This window comes from Papio anubis, chromosome 7, assembly GCF_008728515.1.
Source record: "Papio anubis isolate 15944 chromosome 7, Panubis1.0, whole genome shotgun sequence".
Lineage (NCBI taxonomy): Eukaryota > Metazoa > Chordata > Mammalia > Primates > Cercopithecidae > Papio > Papio anubis.
This window is the reverse complement of record NC_044982.1, coordinates 71,457,357-71,481,071: the sequence shown is the minus strand read 5'-3', so window position 1 is coordinate 71,481,071 and position 23,715 is coordinate 71,457,357. Positions and strand designations below refer to the sequence as shown.

Here is a 23,715-nt window from a genome sequence, read left to right as displayed (position 1 = left end):
CTTTTTTTGAGACAGAGTCTCACTCTGTCGCCCAGGCTGGAGTGCCCTGGCATGGTCTTGGTTCACTGCAACCTCTGCCTCCTGGGTTCAAGCAATTCTCCTGCCTCAGCTTCCTGAGTAGTTGGGATTACAGACGCATGCCACCATGCCAAGTTAATTTTTTGTATTTTTAGTAGAGACAGGGTTTCACCATATTGGCCAGGCTGGTCTCAAACTCCTGACCTTAGGTGATCTGCATGCCTTGGCCTCGCAAAGTGCTGGGATTACAGACGTGAGCCACTGTGCCCGGCCTATACCTTCATTTTTATTTAAAGTATTTTCTTTTTTTTTCTTTTGATTTTCTTCCTTGACCCATTGGTTATTTAGAAGTATGTTGTTTACTTCCCACATATTTGTGAGTTTGTCTATTTTTTTTTCTTTTATTGGTTTCTGATTTCACTCCATTCTGATCAGAGAACATACTTTATATTATTTGGCCCTTTAAATTTACTGACCTTTGTTTTATAGCCTGCCTAGTGGTGGTCTGTCTTAGAGAATGTTCCATATGTACTTGAGAAGAATGTATATTCTGTTGTTGAAAGTGTTGTTCTGTAGGTGTCTGTGAGGTCTAATTGATTTTATAGTATTGTTCAAGCTTCTCTTTCCTTGCTGATTGTCTGCCCAGTTGTCCTATTTATTATTGTTATTTTTCGAGACAGAGTTTCACTCTTGTTGCCTAGGCTGGAGTGCAGTGGCGCAATTTCAGCTCACTGCAACCTCTGTCTCCCAGGTTCAAGTGATTCTCATGCCTCAGCCTCCCAAGTAGCTGAGATTACAGGTGTGCGCCTGGCTAAGTTTTGTATTTTCAATAGAGATGGGGTTTCACCATGTTGGCCAGGATGGTCTCAATCTCTTGACCTCATGATCCGCCCACCTTGGCCTCCCAAAGAGCTGGTATTACAGGTGTGAGCCGCTGCGCCCTAGCGGGGGGCGGGGGGGGGAAAAAGATCTAGTCCTATATTCATATTTTAGTATCATTTTAGAGTTTATGAAATTGATTTGTTTTATGACTCCAATTTTGAAATACCAGTTTTAAAGCTTTAAAATTATATTTTCCCTTTGGGGCCAGGCATGGTGGCTCTTGCCTGTAATCCCAGCACTTTGGGAGGCCAAGGTGGGTGGATCACCTGAGGTCAGGAGTTTGAGACCTGCCTAGCCAACATGGTGAAACCCCATCTCTACTAAAAAAAAAAATACAAAAAATTAGCCAGGCATGGGGGCGGGTGCCTGTAATCCCAGCCACTTGGGAGGCTGAAGCAGGAGAATTGCTTGAAGCCAGGAGGTGGAGGTTGCAGTGAGCTGAGATCCAGCCATTGCACTCCAGCCTGGGCAACAAGAGTGAAATGCCATCTCAAAATTAATTAAGTAATTAATTAATTTTCTCCATAGTTCCTATTTAGTATTATTTTCTTTTTTAAATAACAAATCTAGTCCTGCACCCAGATTTAGTATCATTTTAGAGTTTATAAAATTGATTTGTTTTGTGATTCCAATTTTGAAATATCAAGTTTAAAGCTTTAAAATTTTATTTTTTGTTTTGGGCCAGGCATGGTGGCTCTCACCTGTAATCCCAGCACTTTGGGAGGCTGAGGTGGGCAGATCACTTGAGGACAGGGGTTTGAGACCAGCCTGGCCAACGGGGTGAAACCCTGAAACCCCATCTCTACTAAAAATACAAAAATTAGCTGGGCTTGGTGGCACGAGCCTATAATCCCAGCTTGGGAGGCTGAGGCAGAAGAAGGGCTTGAATCCAGGAGGTGGAGATTGCAGTGAGCAGAGACTGCCCCACTGTACTCCAGCCTTGACCATAGAGTGAGACTCTGTCTCAAAAAAAAAAAATCCCTTTTGGTACTTCATGCATTTAAGAGAGTGCAGTGGTGCAATGGGCCAGGTGCGGTGGCTCACGCCTGTAACCCCAGCACTTTGGGAGGCCGAGGTGTGCAGATCACTGAGGTCAGGAGTTTGAGACCAGCCTGGCCATCATGGGGAAACCTCGACTCTACTAAAAATACAAAAATTAGTTGGGCGTGGTAGTGTGCACCTGTAATCCCAGCTACTCGGGAGGCTGAGGCAGGAGAATTGCTTGAACCTGGGAGATGGAGGTTGCAGTGAGCCGAGATCGAGCGATTGCACTCCAGCCTGGGCAACAGATCAAGACTTTATCTCAAAAACAAAAACAAAACAGTACAATGATTTTTTTAGGCAAATATGAGCTGTTACTATACTGTCAGTTGGTAGCTTTATGTTATTCAGCCTGAAGTGAGAGAGGACATTTTACTTGAATTCTAAGTAAAATTTTCACAGAAAAACCTAATACAGCTCATGAAGAATTTAATAATTAGGAAATATGACTATACATGTTGACTAAATTAACTGAGATAGAGTAATAATTATTTAAGTGTTTAGCAAAAAGAGATACAATTTACAATTTATTTCTCTGATTTTTTTTTTTTTTTTGAGATGGAGTCTTGCTCTGTTGCCCAGGTTGGAGTGCAGCGGCACCATCTCCACTCACTGCAAACTCCGCCTCCTGGGTTCACGCCATTCTCCTGCCTCAGCCTTCTGAGTAGCTGGGACTACAGGCGCCTGCCCGCCACCACGACCAGCTAAGTTTTTTGTATTTTTAGTAGAGATGGGGTTTCACTGTGTTAGCCAGGATGGTCTCCATCTCCTGACCTCATGATCTGCGCGCTTTGGCCTCCCAAATTGCTGGGATTACAGGCGTGAGCCACCGCACCCGGCCTATTTCTCTGATTTTTTTAAATAGCTGCCTGAATTGCAAATGACTTCATCTGGTTTATTTTTTATGTATGCCCATGTTAATATTAGTCTGTCACCATATTTTTTTGTTGTTATTTTTTAATGCTGTAGCTTAATGTAGAATTATATTCATAAAGTAAACTTGCAGGTGGTTTTATTTCCCTTAAATAACTATAATATTTTTGGAGGGAAACCTTTGTTTTTTTTTTTTTTTTGGAGACAGAGTCTTGCTCTGTTGCTCAGGCTGGAGTGCGGTGGTGCAATCTCGGCTCACTGCAAGCTCCGCCCTGGAGGGAAACTTTATTAATAGAATACATTATGGTTTAACCATATTGTATTAAACCATAATGTATTCAGCCACTCAGGAGAATTTTCCATTGAATCTTTTTTTTTGGCCAGACAACATTCTCATTTCTGTTCAGAAAAGACTTTTTTTTTTTTGAGACGGAGTCTCGCTCTGTCGCCCAGGCTGGAGTGCAGTGGCCGGATCTCAGCTCACTGCAAGCTCCGCCTCCCGGGTTCACGCCATTCTTCTGCCTCAGCCTCCTGAGTAGCTGGGACTACAGGCGCCCGCCACCTTGCCTGGCTAGTTTTTTGTATTTTTTAGTAGAGACGGGGTTTCACCGTGTTAGCCAGGATGGCCTCGATCTACTGACCTCGTGATCCGCCGGTCTCAGCCTCCCAAAGTGCTGGGATTACAGGCTTGAGCCACCGCGCCCGGCCAGAAAAGATTTTTAAAGCTTAGAACTAACCAAAGACTCCCACCTGAATAGTTTTTTCAATTTTTCTCTGGCAAGATAAGCACATCTTAAATGCCATTTAGGGAAGTTGCGAGCTGAGTATTTGATTACTTTTTGAATCCTTTTATATAGACAGAATGGTGCTCAGGCAGAATATTCTTTAAATAAAAATGTGTTACCTGCTATGCATTTCCTTCAGCTTCCACCAGCAATAGATGGCTGTTAATTTTGTTTTTCATTAATGTAGACTTTGTTTTAAAAGGTATAAGAAGCAATTTTTTTTTTTTTGAGATGGATTCTCATCCTGTCGCTGGGGCTGGAGTGCAGTGGTGCGATCTTGGCTCACTGCAACCTTCACATCCCAGGTTCAAACGATTCTCCTTTATCAGCTTCCCAAGTAGCTGGGATTACAGGTGCCTGCCACCATGCCCAGCTAATTTTAGTATTTTTAGTAGAGACAGGGTTTCACCATGTTGGCCAGGCTGGTCTTGAACTCCTGACCTTGTAATCCACCCACCTCGGCCTCCCAAAGTGCTGGGATTACAGGCGTGAGGCACTGCACCCAGCCTAGAAACAAAGTATTAAAACCATTGTCTGATAATATGAAAATCGTAGGAATTCCAATCCTTTTTTTTTTTTTTTTTTTTTTGCTTTTTGAGACAAGGTCTTGCTCTGTTACCCAGGCTGTAGTACAGTGGCATGATAATGGCTCACTGTAGCCTTAACCTCCTAGGCTCAAATGATCTTTCCACCTCAGCCTTCTAAGTAGCTGTGACTACAGGTATAGGCCACCTCACCTGTCTAATTTTTGAAATGTTTTGTAGAGATAAGGTCTCATTATGTTGCCCAGTCTGGTCTTGGACTCCTGGGCTCAAATGATCCTCCTATTTTGGCCTCCCAAAGTGCTGGGATTACAAGCATGAGTTCCTGGCCTCAAATCCATTTTTCTTGCGTCGTTTAAAGTAGTAAAAGAGCATCTTGATACCAACTTCATGTATATATTTAAATGCTATTGTTATAGTTAATGGAATGTATGGAATGTATACATAATAGAGGCTTTTGAATCATTTTTCTGTTTTTTTTTTTCTTTGTTTTTTTTGAGACGAGTTTTGCTCTTGTTGCCCAGGCTGGAGTGCAATGGCGCCATCTCAGCTCACCGCAACCTCTGCCTCCCAGGTTCAAGTGATTCTCCTGTCTCAGCCTCCTGAGTAGCTGGGATTGCAGGCATGCGCCACCACACCTGGCTAATTTTGTATTTTTAGTAGAGACAGAGTTTCTCCATGTTGGTCAGGCTGGTCTCAAACTCCCGACCTCAGATGATCTGCCCACCTCGGCCTCCCAAAGTGCTGGGATTACAGACGTGAGCCACCACGCCCGGCCCATTTTTCTGTTTTTATTAAACATATTTATTGCCTCAAGTACTTACCATTTATTCCTCCTAACTGTAACATTGAGCTCTTTGACCAACATCTCCCCATTTCCCCTCAACCCCTAGCCTCTGGTAACCACCATTGTGCTCTCTGTTTCTATGAGTTCAGTTTTGGATTCCACATAAAAGTGAAAACGTGGTATTATGCCTTTCTGTGCCTGGGTTATTTTACTAGGATAATGTCCTCCAGGTTCATCCTTGTTGCACAAATGACACAATTCCCTATTTTTAAAGGCTGAATTGTATTTCATTTTGTATATATATCACATTTTCTTTATCCATTCATCTGATATGGACACTTAGGTTGGTTCCATAATGTGGCCATTGTGAATAATGATATAATAAACATGGGAGTGCAGATATCTCTTTGATACACTGATTCCAATTCCTTTCAATATATATTCAGAAATTGAATTGCTGGATTATATAGTAACTCTGTTTTTAGTTTTTCGAGGAACCTCCATCCTGTTTTCCAAACTCCTATACTGATTTACATTCCCACCAACAAGTGTACCTGGGTTCCCTTTTCTCTACATCCTTGCCAACACTTGTTATCTTTTATCTTTTTGATAATATCCATTTTGACAGGTATGTGGTGATATCTCATTGTGATTTTAATTTGCCTTTCCCTAATGATTAGTGATGTTGAACATTTTTTCATGTATCTGTTGACTATTCATATGCCTTCTCTTGAGAAGTATCTGTTCAGGTCCTTAGCCTAGTTTTTAATTAGGTTGTTTTTTTGCTTTTGGGTTGTTTGAGTTCTTTACATATTTTGGATATTAACCCCTTAATCAAATGTATGGCTTGCAAGTATTTTCTCCCATTCCATGGGTGGTCACTTCACTCTGTTGATTGTTTTTTTACTGTACAGAAGCTTTTTATTTTGATGTAATCCCATTAGTCTGGTTTTGGTTTTGTTGCCTGAGCTTTTGGGGTCAAATACAAAAAAGTATTGCCCAGACCAATGTTATATAGTTTTCCCCTGTGTTTTCGTCTAGTAGTTTTACATGGATAATTTTTCTGATACACATTTCAGAATCTCCATTGGTGGCAATAAATAGGTTTTTTTATTGTATAAGTAGAAAATCTTTTACATAGTGGAATATGTTAACAGATGATTGGTATCTTAATGTTAGAGCATTTTGATAACAGGTAACCATAAAACTACTTCTAATCACCATATCGTTTCTCGTGTTTGTGGACTAGGCATCATGTGAATTTTCTGTTTGCTCCTGCAGATTTACTCTCTACTCCTCTGCATGCTGCATTGTACTTTGGCATGTATGCGCTGTATTAGTAGACTCCTTTGTCCTCTGGCTTTCTGTTGAGTTTTGCCAATGTGAGCCACCAGCAGGAAATTAGAGGGCAGGGAATAAAATGAGGTTGTGTTATTTACTCTTCACCATTCAGATTCTCGGATTCCTTCCTTGTTATATGCCATGGGTAACTGGATTTTCTACTAAGGCCACAGCTACTATTGGGAAGCCTTCTCCATTTGGGTATCCTCCTGGGGTTCCCAGTAACTGCTCTCTCTTTTTACCCTTTCAGATATTGGGTTTGTGATAGTCCATTTTGTGCTGCTATAACAGAATACCACAGACTGAGTAATTAATAAAGAACAGAACTTTATTGGCTTACAGTTGTGGAGGCAAGGAAGTCCAAAGTTGAGGGACTGGCATCTGGCAAGGGCCTTCTTGCTGCATCATTGAACATAGCAGAAGGCGAGAGGGTGAGAGAGAGTCAGAGAGAGAAGGGGACAGAGCTCATGATTTTATAACAAACCCACTTCCATAATAGCATTAATCCATTCATGATGCTGGAGACGTCATTGGCATAATCACTGCTCATTCAGTCCCAGCTCCCAACACTGTATATTGTTTCCAACACAGGTTTTTTAGGGGACACATTTTAACAGCAGCAGGGATATTAATGGTTTTCTCAGTGCTGCTAGCCCTGGGGTACTATTCTGTTCATTGTTGGAAACCCTGTCCACATCTTTGTAGATAATACCCTATTAGACAATTTAAAAAGTTTTTTTTTAATGTGTACAGCCTAAATCTCACCACTACTAGCCAATTTGAATGTATCGTTTGGTTTCCTGCCAAGACCAATACAACAGCCCGTGCTTATACATTGGAGTACTTTTTAACAACTGAAGACAAACCTGGCTTCACTTAATGTTAAGAACAGACTTTTTCTGTTTCGTTTTAATACAATTAATGGTAAGACAAAGGAATTTTGAAAAGGTCCTGTATTTACATAGTACATTTGTAAAACAGACTCAATTTTTAAAACCCTGATATTTAAGATAAATATTTAAGATTAATACTCCTATGCTAGACGTGGTGACTCACACCTGTAATCCCAGCACTTTGGGAGGCCGAGGCGGGTGGATCACGAGGTCAGGAGTTCAAGATCAGCCTTGCCAAGATGGTGAAACCCCATCTCTACTAAAAATACAAAAATTAGCCAGGTGTGGTGGTGGGTGCCTGTAATCCCAGCTACTTGGGAGGCTGAGGCAGAGACTTGCTTGAACCTGGCAGGTGGAGGTTGCGGTGAACCGAGGTTGCGCCACTGCATTCCAGCCTGGGTGACAGAGCAAGACTCCATCTCAAAAAAAAAAAAAAGAAGTGGAGACCTAGATCTTTTTATAATCTTATAGTAACTCACTTCAATTTTACCTTAGATGTACCTTAAGAATAAACATATTTTCTCTAATTCTCTTACGTATTAATTTAGTTTCAGTTAATATTCCTCAAATATGTGTATATTTGTGTAAGTTTATATATATTTTTAAAAAATATTGTTATAGGCGGCCGGGCGTGGTGGCTCACATCTGTAATCCCAGCACTTTGGGAGGCCGAGGTGGGCAGATCACGAGGTCAGGAGATCAAGACCATCCTTGCTAACATGGTGAAACGCCGTCTCTACTAAAAATACAAAAAATTAGCCAGGTGTGGTGGCATGCACCTGTAGCCCCAGCTACTCGGGAGGCTGAGGCAGGAGAATCACTTGAACCCGGAAGGCAGAGGTTGCAGTGAGGCGAGATCCCGCCACTGCACTCCAGCCTGGGTGACAGAGTGAGACTCCATCTGGAAGGAAAATAAAAGAAGAGAAGAGAAGAGAGAAAAGAAAAGGTTAAGAAAATTATAAGGAAGAGAAAATATATTTACTGTTCATTAAGTGGGAAGTGGATCATCATCATAAGTCTTCTTCCTCATTGTCTTCACATTGAGTAGGCTGAGGAGGAAGAGGAGGGGTTGGTCTTGCTGTGTTAGGCATGGCAGGAGGTGGAAGGGGAGGTGAGAGAGAAAGGCATACTCGCTGTAACTTCATGGAAATACATAGTAATTTCTGTCTGACTTTTTTATACTTTTCATTTCCCTAAAAAATGTTCTATGTGGTAACAGTTCTTTTCCCACCATTTGCTTTAGTTTCACTGCCTGTATAGAAGGGTCCATGTTGTAAAAGAAGTCAAGAAGTCTTGAAAAATCAGAGCCCTTCTGCCAGATTGTCTAATGTCAGTTTCTTTTCTGGCACTGCTGCTTTTACATCTTCTTCATCATCTGGCAATGGTTTGGAGGCACTCATCTCTATCAAGCCATTTTCTGTTAATATCTCTGGTATGTCTGTTAGCTCTTGAATTTCTCCAAGATCCAAATTTTAAAACCCTCCACCCCCCAGCCCACCTTTCTTTTCATATCTACCATATCTTTCATGATTTCATTGGTTGGCTGTGTCATAAATCCTGTGAAGATGTGCACAACACTTGGACACAGTTTTCTCCAGCAGAAATTTGTTTTGCGTTTGATGTCTTTCACAGCTTTTCTATAACAATGGCATCTTCAGTGGTGTAATCCTTCCAGACTTTCATGATGTTTTCTTTATCGGGGTTCTCTTCTTTTTTTTTTTTTTTTTTTTTTTGAGACCGAGTCTCGCTGTCACCCAGGCTGGAGTGCAGTGGCGTGATCTTGGCTCACTGCACCCTCCATCTCCCAGGTTCAAGCAATTCTCCTGCCTCAGCCTCCCGAGTAGCTGGACTACAGGTGCACGCTGCCACATCTGGCTAGTATTTTGTATTTTAGTAAAGATGGGGTTTCACCATGTTGCCTAGCCTGGTTGCAAAACCCTGAGCTCAGGTAATCTGCCCGCCTCGGCCTCCCAAAGTGCTAGGATTATAGGCGTGAGCCACCGCGCTCAGCCCACGTTTCTCTTCTATAGCATCAACAGTACTTCCCATAGAGTAATGTGTGTAATGAACCTTAAAGGTCCTTATGACCCCAGATCTAGAGGCTGAACTAGAGATGTTGTGTTCGGGGGCAAGTACAACACTTTGACGCCTTCAGTGTTGAACTTGTGGGGTTCTGGGTGGCCAGGAGCATTGTCCAATAACAAAAGAACTTTAAAAGGCAGTCCCTAATTAAAAGAATACTTTCTGACTTCAGGGACAAAGCATTGATGGAACCAGTCCAGGAAAAGGGTTCTTGTTATCTGGGCCTTGTTGTACAGACGAAAGCCTGGTAACTGGTGTTTATCTTTTTCCTTTAAGGCTTAGGGGCTAGCAGCTTTATAGATAAGGTAATAATAATAACAAACCACACTGCATTTGTACAAAATAGTAGAGTTAGCCTATCCCTTTCTACCTTGAATCCTGGTGCTTACTTCTCTTCCTTACTAATAAATGTCTTTTGAGGGATGTTTTTTCAGAATATGCACTTTGATCTCCATTAAAAACCTGTTCTGATAGATATCCTTTCTTCTCAATGATTGTCTTAATGGTGTGTGGGAACTCATCTGCTGTCTTTTGGTTGGCAGAAGCTGCTTCTGTTGTTTTGTTGACATTTTTAAAGCCAAACTTCTTTGTAAAATTATCAAGCCATCCTTTGCTGGCATTAAATTCTCCAGCTTTAGATACTGTTAGGGTTCTCCAGAGGGACAGAACTAATATAATATATGTATATATGAAAGGGAGTTTATTTATTTTTTTTGAGACAGGGTCTCCCTCTGTTGCCCAGGCTGGAGTGCAGTAGTGCGATCTTGGCTCGCTGCAACCTCTGCCTCCTGGGTTCAAACGATTCTCCCATCTCAGTCTCCTGAGTAGCTGGGATCACAGGCGTGTGCCACTACAGCCCAGCTAATTTTTGTATTTTTATTTATTTTATTTATTTAGAGACGGAGTCTTGCTCTGTTGCTCAGGCTGGAGTGCAGTGGGTCAATCTCAGCTCACTGCAACCTCCGCCTCCCGAATTCAAGCAATTCTCCTGTCTCAGCTTCCCTAGAAGCTGGGATTACAGGCGCACGCTACCATGCCTGGCTAATTTTTGTATTTTTAGTAGAGACAGGATTTTGCCATGTTGGCCAGGCTGCTCTTGAACTCCTGACCTCAGGTGATCCAGTCACCTCAACCTCCCAAAGTTCTGAGATTACAGGTGTGAGCCACTGCGCCTGGCCTAATTTTTGTATTTTTCGTAGAAATGGGGCTTCACCATATTGGTCAGGCTGTGCAAGGGAGTTCATTCGAGATAATTGGCTCACATGATCACAAGGCAAAGTTCCACAATAGGCTGTCCACAAGGTGAAGAAGAAGGAAGCCAGTAGTGGCTCAGTCCAAGTCTGAAAGCCTCAAAACCAGGGAAGCTGACAGTGCAGCCTTCAGTCTGTGGCTGAAGGCCTGAGAGCCCCCAGCAAACCACTGGTGTAAGTCCAAGAGTCCAAAGGCCAAAGAACCTGAAGTCTGATGTCCAAGAGCCGGCGGAACAGATGAAAGCATCCAGCACAGGAGAAAGATGAAAGCCAGAAGAGACTCAGCAAGCTGGCTTATTCCACTTTCTTCTGCCTGCTTTGTTGTAGCTGCACTGTCAGCCCATTGGATGGTGTCCACCCACATCAAGGGTAGGTCTTCCTCTTCGCGTCCACTGACTCAAATGTCAGTCTCCTCTGGCAACACCTTCACAGACACACCTAGAAACAATACTTTACCAGCTATCTAGGCATCCCTCGATCCAATCAAGTTGACACCTAATATTAATCATCACAGATACTTTACCGTCCTTTTGCTTTAAGCTGTCATAACTCTGCTTCTTCTTGAATCATATTAGTCTATAGCTATCCCTTTCTTACAAGCAGTCCTGCAGCACATAAAAGCTGCATTTTCAATATAAGATAAAAAGTTGGCCGTGCACGGTGGCTCACACCTATAATCCCAGCACTTTGGGAGGCTGATGTAGGTGGATCACTTGAGGTCAGGAGTTGGAGACCAGCCTGGTTAACACGGTGAAACCCCATCTCTACTAAAAATATAAAAATTAGCCAGGCATGGTGGTGGGTGCCTGTAATCCCAGCTGAGGCAGGAGAATTGCTTGAACCTAGGAGGCGGAGGTTGCAGTGAACCAAGATTGCACCTTTGCACTCCAGCCTGGGTGACAGATTGAGACCCTGTCTCAAAAAGACAAGGAAAGAAAAAAAAAGACATTTGGCAAAAAGCGCAAGGTTTTCATGCCTACTGGCATAGCTGCAAGAACAGCTTCACAAATTTCCTTTTCTTTCTTTCTTTTTTTTTTCTTTTTACAATGGTTCTTACACTGGATTCATGTATCTTGAAATGGCAGGTAGCCACAGCTGCAGACCCCAACCTATGGTATATATCAAGCAGTTCACCTTTTTCTTGTAATGTCATGACTGTTTCCTGCTTCTTGAGAGCACTTCCAGCATCAGTTATGGCGCTTTGTATTAGTCCTGTGGTGTTATTTAAGGTTTGTAGTATTGTACTAAACATGTTGAAAATTATGTAAGAACCACAAGAGATCAATTTTTACTGTGATTTGCAATTTACTGGAGAGGTGAACTGCTCACATAGAGATGAATAATGTCACATGGCATTTTAAGCAGATACTCACAACCCTTGAGCTCACTGCAATAGCAGCAGGAGGTGGCTAAGAAATTATAGTAGTATATTATGTACTGCAGTTAATTTTATGCAGTTATGACTTTTTTTTTTTTCTTTGAGACAGAGTTTCACTTTTGTTGCCAGGCTAGAGTATAATGGGGCAATCTTGGCTCACTGCAACCTCCACCTCCTGGGTTCAAGCGATTCTCCTGCTTGTTCAGCCTCCCGAGTAGCTGGGATTACAGACGCCTTTTGTATTTTTAGTGGAGATGGGGTTTCGCCATGTTGATCAGGCTGGTCTCAAACTCCTGACCTCAGGTGATCCATCCGCCTCAGCCTCCCAAAGTGCTGGGATTACAGGTGTGAGCCACCGCGCCTGGCCCATGCAGTTATGATTTAATACTATATCTTTATGTTTGAATAAATTTCTCTTGACTGCAAATGGCACAATGTAATGTCTGTTTGTGCGGGTAAGTTTTGATAACTCTATTATAAAATTAAAAATTGCACATATTTTATGGTAATAAATGATAAACTAGTGTCTACATTTATTTTATGCATTCACAGCATACTTTTTCTTGATTTTTTTGACATTTCTAGTCTATAGGTTCATCTGAGTTTTTAAAAATTGTTACAAATTTTCAAAAAATGTTTAATATATTTATTGAAAGAAAATCCATTAATAAGTTAATCCACACAGTTCAAACCTGTGTTGTTCAACTGTATGCTTTCCTCCAAAGCATGCCTAGTCCTTTTCTAAATAGTTTCTTGGCCTTATCACGTATTATGTGTTATTGAAATTGGTTCCTTTCCTTGTACTCCTGCCACTGTTTCCATTTGCTGTAAACCATAAGATCAGAGCATCTTAAACAGAGCCACTAAAGTAACCCTTGTCCCACATAAAAGACGCATCCTGCTCTGAATGTAGAAGATATAGCGGATTTTATCCAGGGTGTCAGTAATACATAGTTTTTTCTTGGCTGAATCTGTTTGCTTGGACATTCGTTCTTCAGTAAGTAGAGACAACGGAGCTGCATTACTTTGTCTCTTCAGGCACAGTATCACAGAAACTGGCGTATCTACTTTTTATGGCACTGCTGTGTTATATGTTGATTTCTGTTTTCACCCATACACTCAGTCTTTTTTTGTTTTTTTCTGAGACGGAGTTTCACTCCTGTTGCCCTGGAGTGCAGTGGCGCGATCTCGGCTCACTGCAACCTCTGCCTCCCGGATTCAAGCAACTCTCCTGCCTCAGCTTCCCGAGTAGCTGGGGATTACAGGCATGCACCACTATGCCTGGCTAATTTTTGTATTTTGAGTAGAGACGGGGTTTCTTCATGTTGGTCAGGCTGGTCTCGAGCTCCTGACCTCAGGTGATCCACCCGCATCAGCCTCCCAAAGTGCTGGGATTACAGACGTGAGCCACTGCGCCCGGCCCCATCCACTCAGTCTTAACAGATATTCTTGTGTTTGCCTTTGTAATGCCCTTTTAATCATTAGTATATATAAGAAGATTATGGACAAGTTTTTCTCTTTCTCCCCTCCTTGGAAGCCATATTAAAACAATTATTGTCCAGACACAGTAGCTCACTCCTGTAATCCCACCACTTTGGGAGGCTAAGGCAGGTGGGTCAATGGGGCCGGAATTTGAGACCAGCCTGGCCAACATGGCGGAACCTCGTTTATACTAAAAATACAAAAATTCGTGCAATTGGTGCACGTCTGTAATCCCAGCTACTCATGAGGCTAGGGCGCGATAATCAATTGAACCCAGGAGGCAGAGGTTGCAGTGAGCTGAGATCGCACCACTGCACTCTAGCCTGGGTGACAGAGTGAGACTCTGCCTTAAAAAAAAAAAAAACCCAAAAAGTATTAATGCATTTGATTCATTGAAGGCTTTATACTATGTTTTCTTTGGATAAACATATTGGTACAATGAAGCATGCCTTTATCACTGGCTTCATCTAGAAAGGCAGATAACATCTGTTTGGCAAGCTTCACAAAATTCATTTGGAATTATAGAACCAAGATTAACTATGTAGGTGTGCATTGTGGATTGCATTCTGCCAGTGGCCCTGGCTTACCAAATATGCACTGAGCTTATCTTGGGTTCTGCGGTCTAGCCCTTTTTTAAGACTTAAAGAAGGGATGCAGTTTCAGCTTTCTACCTATGACTAGCCAGTTTTCCCAGCACTATTTATTAAATAGGGAATCCTTTCCCCATTTCTTGTTTTTGTCAGGTTTCTTACAAAAATTAATTCAAGATGGAGTAAAGACTTAAATGTTAGACCTAAAATCATAAAAACCCTAGAAGAAAACCTAGGCAGTACCATTCAGGACATAGGCATGGGCAAGGACTTCATGACTAAAACATCAAAAGCATTGGCAACAAAAGCCCAAATTGACAAATGGGACCTAATTAAACTAAAGAGCTTCTGCACAGCAAAAGAAACTACCAGCAGAGTGAACAGGCAACCTACAGAATGGGAGAAAATTTTTACCCTCTACCCATCTGACAAAGGGCTAATATCCAGAATCTACAAAGAATTTAAACAAATTTACAAGAAAAAAATCAACCCCATCAAAAAGTGGGTGAAGGATATGAACAGGCACTTCTCAAAAGAAGACATTTATGCTGCCAACAGACACATGAAAAAATGCTCATCATCACTGGCCATCAGAGAAATGCAAATCAAAAACACATACCATCTCACACCATTAGAATGGCAATCATTAAAAAGTCAGGAAACAACAGGTGCTGGAGAGGATGTGGAGAAATAGGAACACTTTTACACTGTTGGTGGGAGTGTAAATTAGTTCAACCATTGTGGAAGACAGTGTGGCCATTCCTCAAGGATCTAGAACTAGAAATACCATTTGACCCAGCCATCCCATTACTGGGTATATACCCAAAGGATTATAAATCATGCTGCTATAAAGACACATGCACACATATGTTTATTGTGGCACTATTCACAATAGCAAAGACTTGGAACCAACCCGATGTCCATCAATGATAGACTGGATTAAGAAAATGTGGCACATATACACCATGGAATACTATGCAGCCTTAAAAAAGGATGAGTTCATGTCCTTTGTAGGGACATGAATGAAGCTGGAAACCATCATTCTGAGTAAACTATCGCAAGGACAGAAAACCAGACACCGCATGTTCTCACTCATAGGTGGGAATTGAACAATGAGAACACTTCGACACAGGATGGGGAACATCACATAGTGGGGCCTATCGTGGGGTGGGGGGAGGGGGGAGGGATAGCATTAGGAGATGTACCTGATGTAAATGATGAGTTAATGGGTGCAGCACACCAACATGGCACATATATACATATGTAACAAATATGCATGTTGTGCACAGATACCCTAGAACTTAAAGTATAATAATAAAAAAAAGACTTAAAGAAACAAACAAAACTTATCTTGCCACTTATTTGTCCCTTAATTTCCCACCATTAAAAGCTCATTTGATGTTCCCTTACATATCCTGCTTAATTTCTCTGAACCTTAATTTCCCTGCTATAGCATAAGTATGTCAGATGGCGTCCTTAAGTTTCTTTCTATTGACTGAACACCCTCTCTGTGTTGTGTTTACAAATAGTGGAAACGAAAATTTAGCAAGACAGGAGAAAGGAAGGCTCTGGATTGTCAACTCATTGCAGACTGCGATTACCAGCTCCATTTCAGCGGCTGCATCTTTTTTTGATTCTTCTATGGGCTTAAGGTGGTGGTAGTTATATGGGTGAATGTAAAATATCTTTGTGGAATTTTAACTCTAAAGATTTTAAATTGTGGATTGCAGTCTCTTTGTAGTACTGCCTATACAATATTCTTGGTGCCTACCAAGTATTTGACTTCTTCATTCTGGCCTAAATATATGGAATGGGCCGGGCGCGGTGGCTCAAGCCTGTAATCCCAGCACTTTGGGAGGTCGAGACCATCCTGGCTAACACGGTGAAACCCCGTCTCTACTAAAAAAAATACAAAAAACTAGCCAGGCACGGTGGTGGGCGCCTGTAGTCCCAACTACTCGGGAGGCTGAGGCAGGAGAATGGCGTGAACCCGGGAGGCGGAGCTTGCAGTGAGCTGAGATCCGGCCACTGCACTCCAGCCTGGGCGGCAGAGCGAGACTCCGTCTTAAAAAAAAAAAAAAAAAAAAATGGAATGAATTTAGGTATGACTGTTGCTAACCTGATTTCTTGTTGCAGACAAAACTTACCTGGGGCCCATACTTATGGTTTTACATGCTTCGGGCTGCTACATCAACTCTCTCAGGTATTGCTTTTCTGCTTGAATACTGTATAATTTCTGTAACATGCTTCAGCAACAGGAGCTTTGCTAAATAGGATGTTTCCAAACTGAAGGAGAAACAGTAGGGAGTTAATCACTGTCCTCAGGAGCTAGCTAGCATTGGGACATAGTAACCTAACTTGTACTTCACATTAAAACATTCTTCAGCTTCCAGTATGGGGTTTTTTTTTTTTTTTTTAAGGAATGAAAAATGACTATATTAGTTTAGATATTGTTTTCAAGTTCTTAAACCCTTTCTCTTAACAGCTATTTTGCTGCTTTGTCATTTGGTTTCCAATTGATAACATTCTCAATCTGTCTCACTGCTTATTCTAAACCCTCTATTACAGTTAATTTATATTTCTATATCATTAATATTTCATTTCTTTAATTGAGATGTGACTAAGTCATATTTGAAGGAAATGAATTATCAACTTATAACTTAATGTGAATTTAAAATATAGGTTTTAAATTAGAAAGCTTTCATCTGTTTCCATTTTTAACTCCCTCATAGCTTTTTATCACTTTCTGCTTTTTAATTAGAGCTAGTTGTGAATAGTAATTGATTCAACAGACATTTACTGAGCACTCAATATATGCTAGACAGGTTGGTATAATGGAAAGAGCATGAGCTTTAGATTCAGACCTAGCTTTGAACTTTGGATCTACTTTATCAATTTGGGTAAGTTCTTTACCTGTCTACATCTAACCTTTCACAGTGCCTGGCACATGGTAGGCACTCAGTGAGTGTTATACTACAAGCCATTCCCTTCCTCCAGCCCAATGATATCCCAGCTTTCTGAGTATACATTTGTCTTTTTTGAGACAGAGTCTTGCTCTTTCATCAAGGCTGGAGTGCAGTGGTATGATCTTGGCTCACTGTAACCTCCACCTCCTGGTTTCAAGCTATTATCCTGTCTCAGCCTTGTGAGTAGCTGGGATTACAGGCACCCGCCACCATGCCCAGTGAATTTCATATTTTTAGTAGAGATGAGGTTTCAACATGTTGTTCAAGCTGGTCTTGAACTCCTGACCTCATGTGATCTGCCTGCCTCAGTGTGAGGCATGAGCCACCATGCCCGGCAGTATACACTTTTCTTAAAGACATAGACATATAACAGATATACCTAGTGATAAGTGTTCTAATACACATATGAAAAGACTTGTTGGGAGTTCTGAAGCCACTAATACTTCTTGAAGAAATCAGGGAAGATATACAGAAGAGAGATATATTAGGTTTTTATAATCTCCTTGAGAGCAGGAACAGTAACTCTTGTATTCCTACAGTGTCTTACACATAGAAAGTGCTCAAGAAATGTTTATAGAATTATATAAGTCTTTTAACTTTTGTGTCTTCAGTGTGTGACTTCCTTGGAGAGAAGATTGCATCTGTTTTGGGTATCAGCACCCCAAAGTACCAATATGCCATTGATGAATATTATCGGATGAAGAAGGAGGTATGTATGCCTCCTTTTTACGTTTTCTTGATTCAGTTCGGTTTGCCATGGACTTGATGGGTTGCATAATGAGCGGATGTATTTTCTAACTGCCCAACATGTAGCTCTCTTATGCTAGGCATTTCATTCTAGAATCATTAATTTCTTTTATCAAAGTAACATACATGTAGGGACATGGATGCAGCTGGAAACCATCGTTCTCAGCAAACTATCGCAAGAACAGAAAACCAAATACCACATGTTCTCACTCATAGGTGGGAATTGAACAATGAGATCACTTGGACACAGGAAGGGGAGCATCACACACCGGGTCCTATTGTGGGGAGGGGGTAACCCTAAATGATGAGTTAATGGGTGCAGCACACCAACATGGTACATGTATATATATGTAACAAACCTGCACGTTGTGCACATGTACCCTAGAACTTAAAGTATTAAAAAAAATAAAAAAGTAACATACATTTTGGAATTCTTTAAAACTAGAATTCCCTATGATCTGTGTGCAAAATAAGCTAGATTTCATTGTCTTAGTGCTATGTGAGATGCCTTATATACATTATTTAATCTTCACACGCCTCTTTTTGGATTATCATTCTAAGATGAAGAAACAAGATACTTAGAGCACATGGACTAGATGTAGGACAAGTGGAGTGGTTCGACACAGACCAAGTACAGGAAATGTGTATGTGCCAGGTGTTAGTGCACAAAAATTTGAGGGCAGTTTAAAAATAGTGAGGTCTTAAGGTGAGAGTGAAGTGAATTTTGTCTTAAAAAATAAAAGCCTTTAGTGCTTAGGAGCATGGGCTCAAGAACCAAAGGGTTTGAATTCAGAATCTGTTCTGCCACTTAAAACTCTGTAACCTTGGACAGAACACTTAACCCCTCAATAAACCTCAATCTCCTCATCTTTGTAATGAGAATTGCAGCATGCATGCTTGGGGACTGCTCTACAGATTAAATACAATATATAAAATGTATGGAACAGCACCTAGTGTGTATTGGTGAACACAACAGATATTGGCATCTGCTATTCTTCAAGCAAATAGAGGGCAGCAATTCAGGTAAAGCTAGAATGTAGAGGCATGAAGGTACATTGTTATGGTTGGGGAAATGGCAAAAATATAATAGTTTATTGTCACTGGGGCATAAGGTACAATGTGGGAGTAACTGGACATGAGCCTGGACAGGTCAGCTGACTTAACATTTGTTATATGGTTTCAAACCTGTTTTATGAACAGATAAGTATTTCTTAACACTATAAGCCTGACTTAGAGCCTCATTACCTCATCTGGACTATTAAACTAGCCTCCTAAATGGCGTCTCTCTATTCTCAAGCAAGCCCCAGAGTAATCTTCTGGGGCTACTCACTGTGTAGTGACTACCCGTTCTGCAGGGTCCAATACAAATGCCACCTCCTCAATGAATTTAGTTCTGCAACGAGAAATTATTTACCCTTTCAAAATCTCTACATCTGTCATAATACTGTTTTTACATGTCTTAACTTCCCTACTAAGTTGTAAACTTCTTGAGGGAAGGTACTGCCTTATCTGTGTATTTGGTGCTTATGGGAAAACTATGCTATATATCATTTAGTAAATGAACCAGCCTATTCAACCGAATAGACTGATACCCTACAATTGAAGTGATACAGTTGAAGCTAACTTTTTATTTATTTATTTAGCTTAGACTTAATAAAAGAAATATAGTCATTGTCAAAGTTAATTCAGGTCTCATCTAAGTGACATAGTGCTGGACCATGTTTTAAAAAATAATCTCTTTTGGGCTGAGCGCGGTAGCTCACGTCTGTAATCTCAACACTTTGGGAGGCTGAGGTGGGTGGATCACTTGAGGTCAGGAGTTCGAGACCAGCCTGGCCAACATGGAGAAACCCTGTCTCTACTAAAAATACAAAAATTAGCTGGACATGGTGGCAGGTGCTTGTAGTCCCAGCTACTCGGGAGGCTGAGTCAGGAGAATTGCTTGAGCCTGGGAGACGGAGGTTGCAGTGAGCCACTGCACTCCAGCCTGGGCAACAGAGCAATACTCTCTCAAAAAAACAAGAAAAAAACTACTTTCCTTAAAATGTTTTACAGTAGTTATTTCAATTAGAGAGCAGGAGAAGGGAAAATATGTCTTAATTAGACCAAACTGAATTGAACATGACACTTTTTTTTTTTTTTTTTTTTAAACATAAGCTGACAGTGGGGAAAACAGCACTATATACCTTTTGGACTTTCGTATTTCAGTTGTTCTTGATGTTGCCCCCTTTTTTAGGAAGAAGAAGAAGAAGAAGAAAACAGGATATCTGAAGAAGCAGAAAGACAGTATCAACAGAATAAATTGCAGACTGATTCCATTGTTCAGACAGATCAACCAGAGACAGTGATATCCAGCTCATTTGTGAATGTCAATTTTGAAATGGAGGGAGACAGTGAAGTAATTATGGAAAGCAAGCAAAATCCAGTCTCTGTCCCACCATAAAATGAAATGACTATCAAGCTTTAAACTCTTAAGTTTTTTTTTAATATAGAAACTTTCACATTCTTTATTCAGTGGGACTTAATACAATTATTTATATTTTAAATTATTAAAATATCTGGAAAGGGAAAATGTTTCTTCATTTTTAGAATCTATCTAGCAAAAGCCAGATCTGAAATTCAGATATTTGTACTGTTTTTACTGTGCATAGAATTAGTGCTTTGGTTTTAAAATGATCTTTTAAAAATATTAAGGACATCCTAGAGCCTTAATAGTTAAGAAGAGTTAAATTATCAAGCCTGTCTATTTGTACGTTTGCTTTTTTTAAAAAAGGTAAGTTGCTGATTAAGTCTAATTGTAATTGATAATTCCATAGTCTTAGATTAAAATGAGGATATTTTCTTCTAGATTTTCTCATGTTATGCCATGCATTTATATATCTAACCATTAATTCACATTAAGGATGCTTCACCATATAATAAAAGGAGAAAGATGGAAGCACTTTGAATTTTCTTTCATTGAGAATAACTTTTATGTAAGATTCTGTATTTATAACACCAGATATTAAGATAGGCTTCCATTTTTTAATGCAAGCCACTTAATCTTGTATTCTTTTTCAGGACTCAAATAACTAGCTTTGAACATAACAAAATTAAAACACTACTTATGGAATACATTTATTAATGTTAAACCTAGTGAATATCCATGTGGCATCCTGGTTATGTTATCCGTTCAGCATTCATCCTATAGAAAAGTGGTTTGGAGGAGATTGGGGGATAGTGGGACAGGTATAGATTTAATCCATCAGGAGCAATTAGATATTGTATAAGGTGCAATGATAGCCTAACGAAATTACCTGACATTCATCATTTAGAAGTAGCAACAGTGAAGACTGGACAGTTTACCTGAATTTGTTTGGCCATTCCTCTACCTACTTGGTTATTTGTAAACCTTATAAAGGTATATATTGTGAAGCTAATTTTGAAAATATTCCTAAATATGGCTGGGTATGGTGCTTACGCTTGTAATCCCAGCACTTTGGGAAGCTGAGGCGGGCAGATTACTTGGGTCAGGAGTTTGAGACCAGCCTGGCCAATGTAGTGAAACCCCATCTCTACAAAAATACAAAAATTTAGCCGGGTGTGGTGGTGCATGTCTGTAATCCCAGTTGCTCCGGAGGCTGAGGCAGGAGAATCACTTGAACCAGGGAGGTGGAGGTTGCAGTGAGCCGAGATTGCACCACTGCACTCCAGCCTGGGGGTGGGAAGAAAAATACATATATATACACACACACACACACACACACATATTTCTAAATGTGTGTATAGAACCTTTTATCAGTATAACATTGATTTATAATTAAATGTGGGTGAGGAAGAATGTGTGGAGTATTTCAGAAATTTTGATCTTAAAACCCTTTTCAGAAACTTAAATCTGTTAGAAATTAAGTTATATTAATAGCCTTCTAAACAGCATTAAGTTTTCAATCTTAATATATCTATATAAAATATAGTGTCAGAAAGTAACATCATCAATACAGTGGGTCCGTAATGGAAATCTGTGTCAATGAACATGAACGGAGTTCCTCAACTACAAGTTGAAGGATAATTAAACTTTTCATTAGGAGTGTTCAGCTACATGGATTCATGGAATGGTGGTTCATAGTAAGTGATGGTAATCTTTTTATTCATGGGTGTAAACCATTTATAACTTAGTGCTCAAAAGATTAATCTTTTGATTATATAATGTCCCATGAATTATAGTTTACCAATAGTTCTAAAACATGCTAACCTAACCTTTTCCTTCTAATTTAACTTCATTCGAGATAGTACCTCTCACTCACAGATATTTATTTGGTTATCAAGTGAAGGTAGGTGTGTCTAAAAGTGATCTTTTGAATCCTATCTCCCTAGAGGTAATAGTATCTAGAGTTTACCGAGAACATTTTATGATTGTAATAAAAGGAAGTAGTGACTTATGGAGGTTTTGTTTCTTGAATTTTACTTTTGCTACTTGTCCAATAGTGGCTAGTTTATCAATAGTTATTCACTGTGCCTTAAGTTTATACTGTTTATGCAAACTATAAAATTTCCCATAAATGTATTCAGTGGTTTGTCTTATTTTAAACCTCTTTCACTCACTTTTTCATACTTCCTTTTCAGTCCTTTTAAGAATTCCAAGGCCGGGCGCGGTGGCTCAAGCCTGTAATCCCAGCACTTTGGGAGGCCGAGACGGACGGATCACGAGGTCAGGAGATCGAGACCATCCTGGCTAACACGGTGAAACCCCGTCTCTATTAAGAAATACAAAAAACTAGCCGGGCGAGGTGGCGGGCGCCTGTAGTCCCAGCTACTCGGGAGGCTGAGGCCGGAGAATGGCGTGAACCCAGGAGGCAGAGCTTGCAGTGAGCTGAGATCCGGCCACTGCACTCCAGCCTGGGTGACAGAGCGAGACTCCGTCTCAAAAAAAAAAAAAAAAAGAATTCCAGTTCCAGCTGGGTGCGGTGGTCCACGCCATAGTCCCAGCACTTTGGGAGGCCGAGGTGGGCGGATCACCAGGTCAGGAGTCTGAGACCAACCTGGCCAACATGGTGAAATCCCATCTCTACTAAAAATACAAAAATTAGCTGGGCATGGTGGCAGGTGCTTGTAATCCTAGCTGCTCGGGAGGCTGAGGCAGGAGAATCGCTTGAGCCTGGGAGGCAGAGGTTGCAGTAAACGGAGTTTGTGCCATTGTACTCTAGCCTGGGTGACAGAGTAAGACTCGTCTCCAAAAAAAAAAAATTCCAGTTCCTTCTGGATCATAGTTCATATTTACCTTCTTCTAATCTTTCAGCATCTCATAAAAACTAAATGTAACATACAACTGAAGTCTTTACCCTGAATTAACATAAATGCTTTAACAAAAATCCTTAACAAAATGAAGTTTATTTTTTGGTTTGAGACAGGGTCTTACTCTGTTGCCCAGGCTGGAGTGCAATGGTGCAATCATGGCTCACTCCAGCCTCGACCTCCTGGGCTTCAGCAGTCCTTCCCTGTCAGCCTCCCAAGGATCAGGGATGACAGGCTCACACCACCATGCCCAGCTAATGTTTTTTATTTTTTGTACAGACTTCGTTTTGCCATGTTGTCCAGGCTTGGAATTAAGTTTTATAAAATGTAACTCTGGTACTGGTTAATAAAACTAGACTTTTTTTTTTTTTTTTTTTGAGAGGGGGTCCCTCTCTGCCCCCGCTTGGGTGGCGTTGGGCGGTTTTTGCTTACTGCAAGTTCCGCCTCCTGGGTTCATGCCATTCTTCTGCCTCAGCCTCCCGAGCAGCTGGGACTACAGGCACCCACCACCATGCCCAGCTAATTTTTTGTATTTTTAGTAGAGACGGGGTTTCACCGTGTTATTCAGGATAGTCTCGATCTCCTGACCTCGTGGTCTGCCCACCTCGGCCTCCCAAAGTGTTGGGATTACAGGCATGAGCCACCGTGCCCGGCCGACAAATTTTTTATACCAATGATTTTCATGAAAGTAAAACACTAGTTTGAATACATTTTATTAAAACATCCAATTAAAAGAACGAACAAGGTTGGGCATGGCTCACATATCATGGTGGCTATAATCTCAGCA

General features: G+C 40.8%; 1 protein-coding gene across 4 annotated transcripts in view; it reads left to right on the top strand.

Annotated features, from left to right (window-relative positions):
* FAM177A1 (family with sequence similarity 177 member A1) overlaps positions 1-22,200 on the top strand; it is a 34,761-nt gene extending 12,561 nt beyond the window's left edge. For all 4 annotated transcript variants that reach the window (XM_009211387.4, XM_003901701.5, XM_017961118.3 and 1 more), the window contains 3 exons: positions 16,081-16,147; positions 17,522-17,619; positions 19,894-22,200. In XM_009211387.4, the coding sequence (XP_009209651.1) occupies positions 16,081-16,147; positions 17,522-17,619; positions 19,894-20,100 (372 nt within the window). In that variant the 3' untranslated portion in view covers positions 20,101-22,200. The remainder of the gene's footprint in view (positions 1-16,080; positions 16,148-17,521; positions 17,620-19,893) is intronic.
* Positions 22,201-23,715: the final 1,515 nt, after the last annotated feature.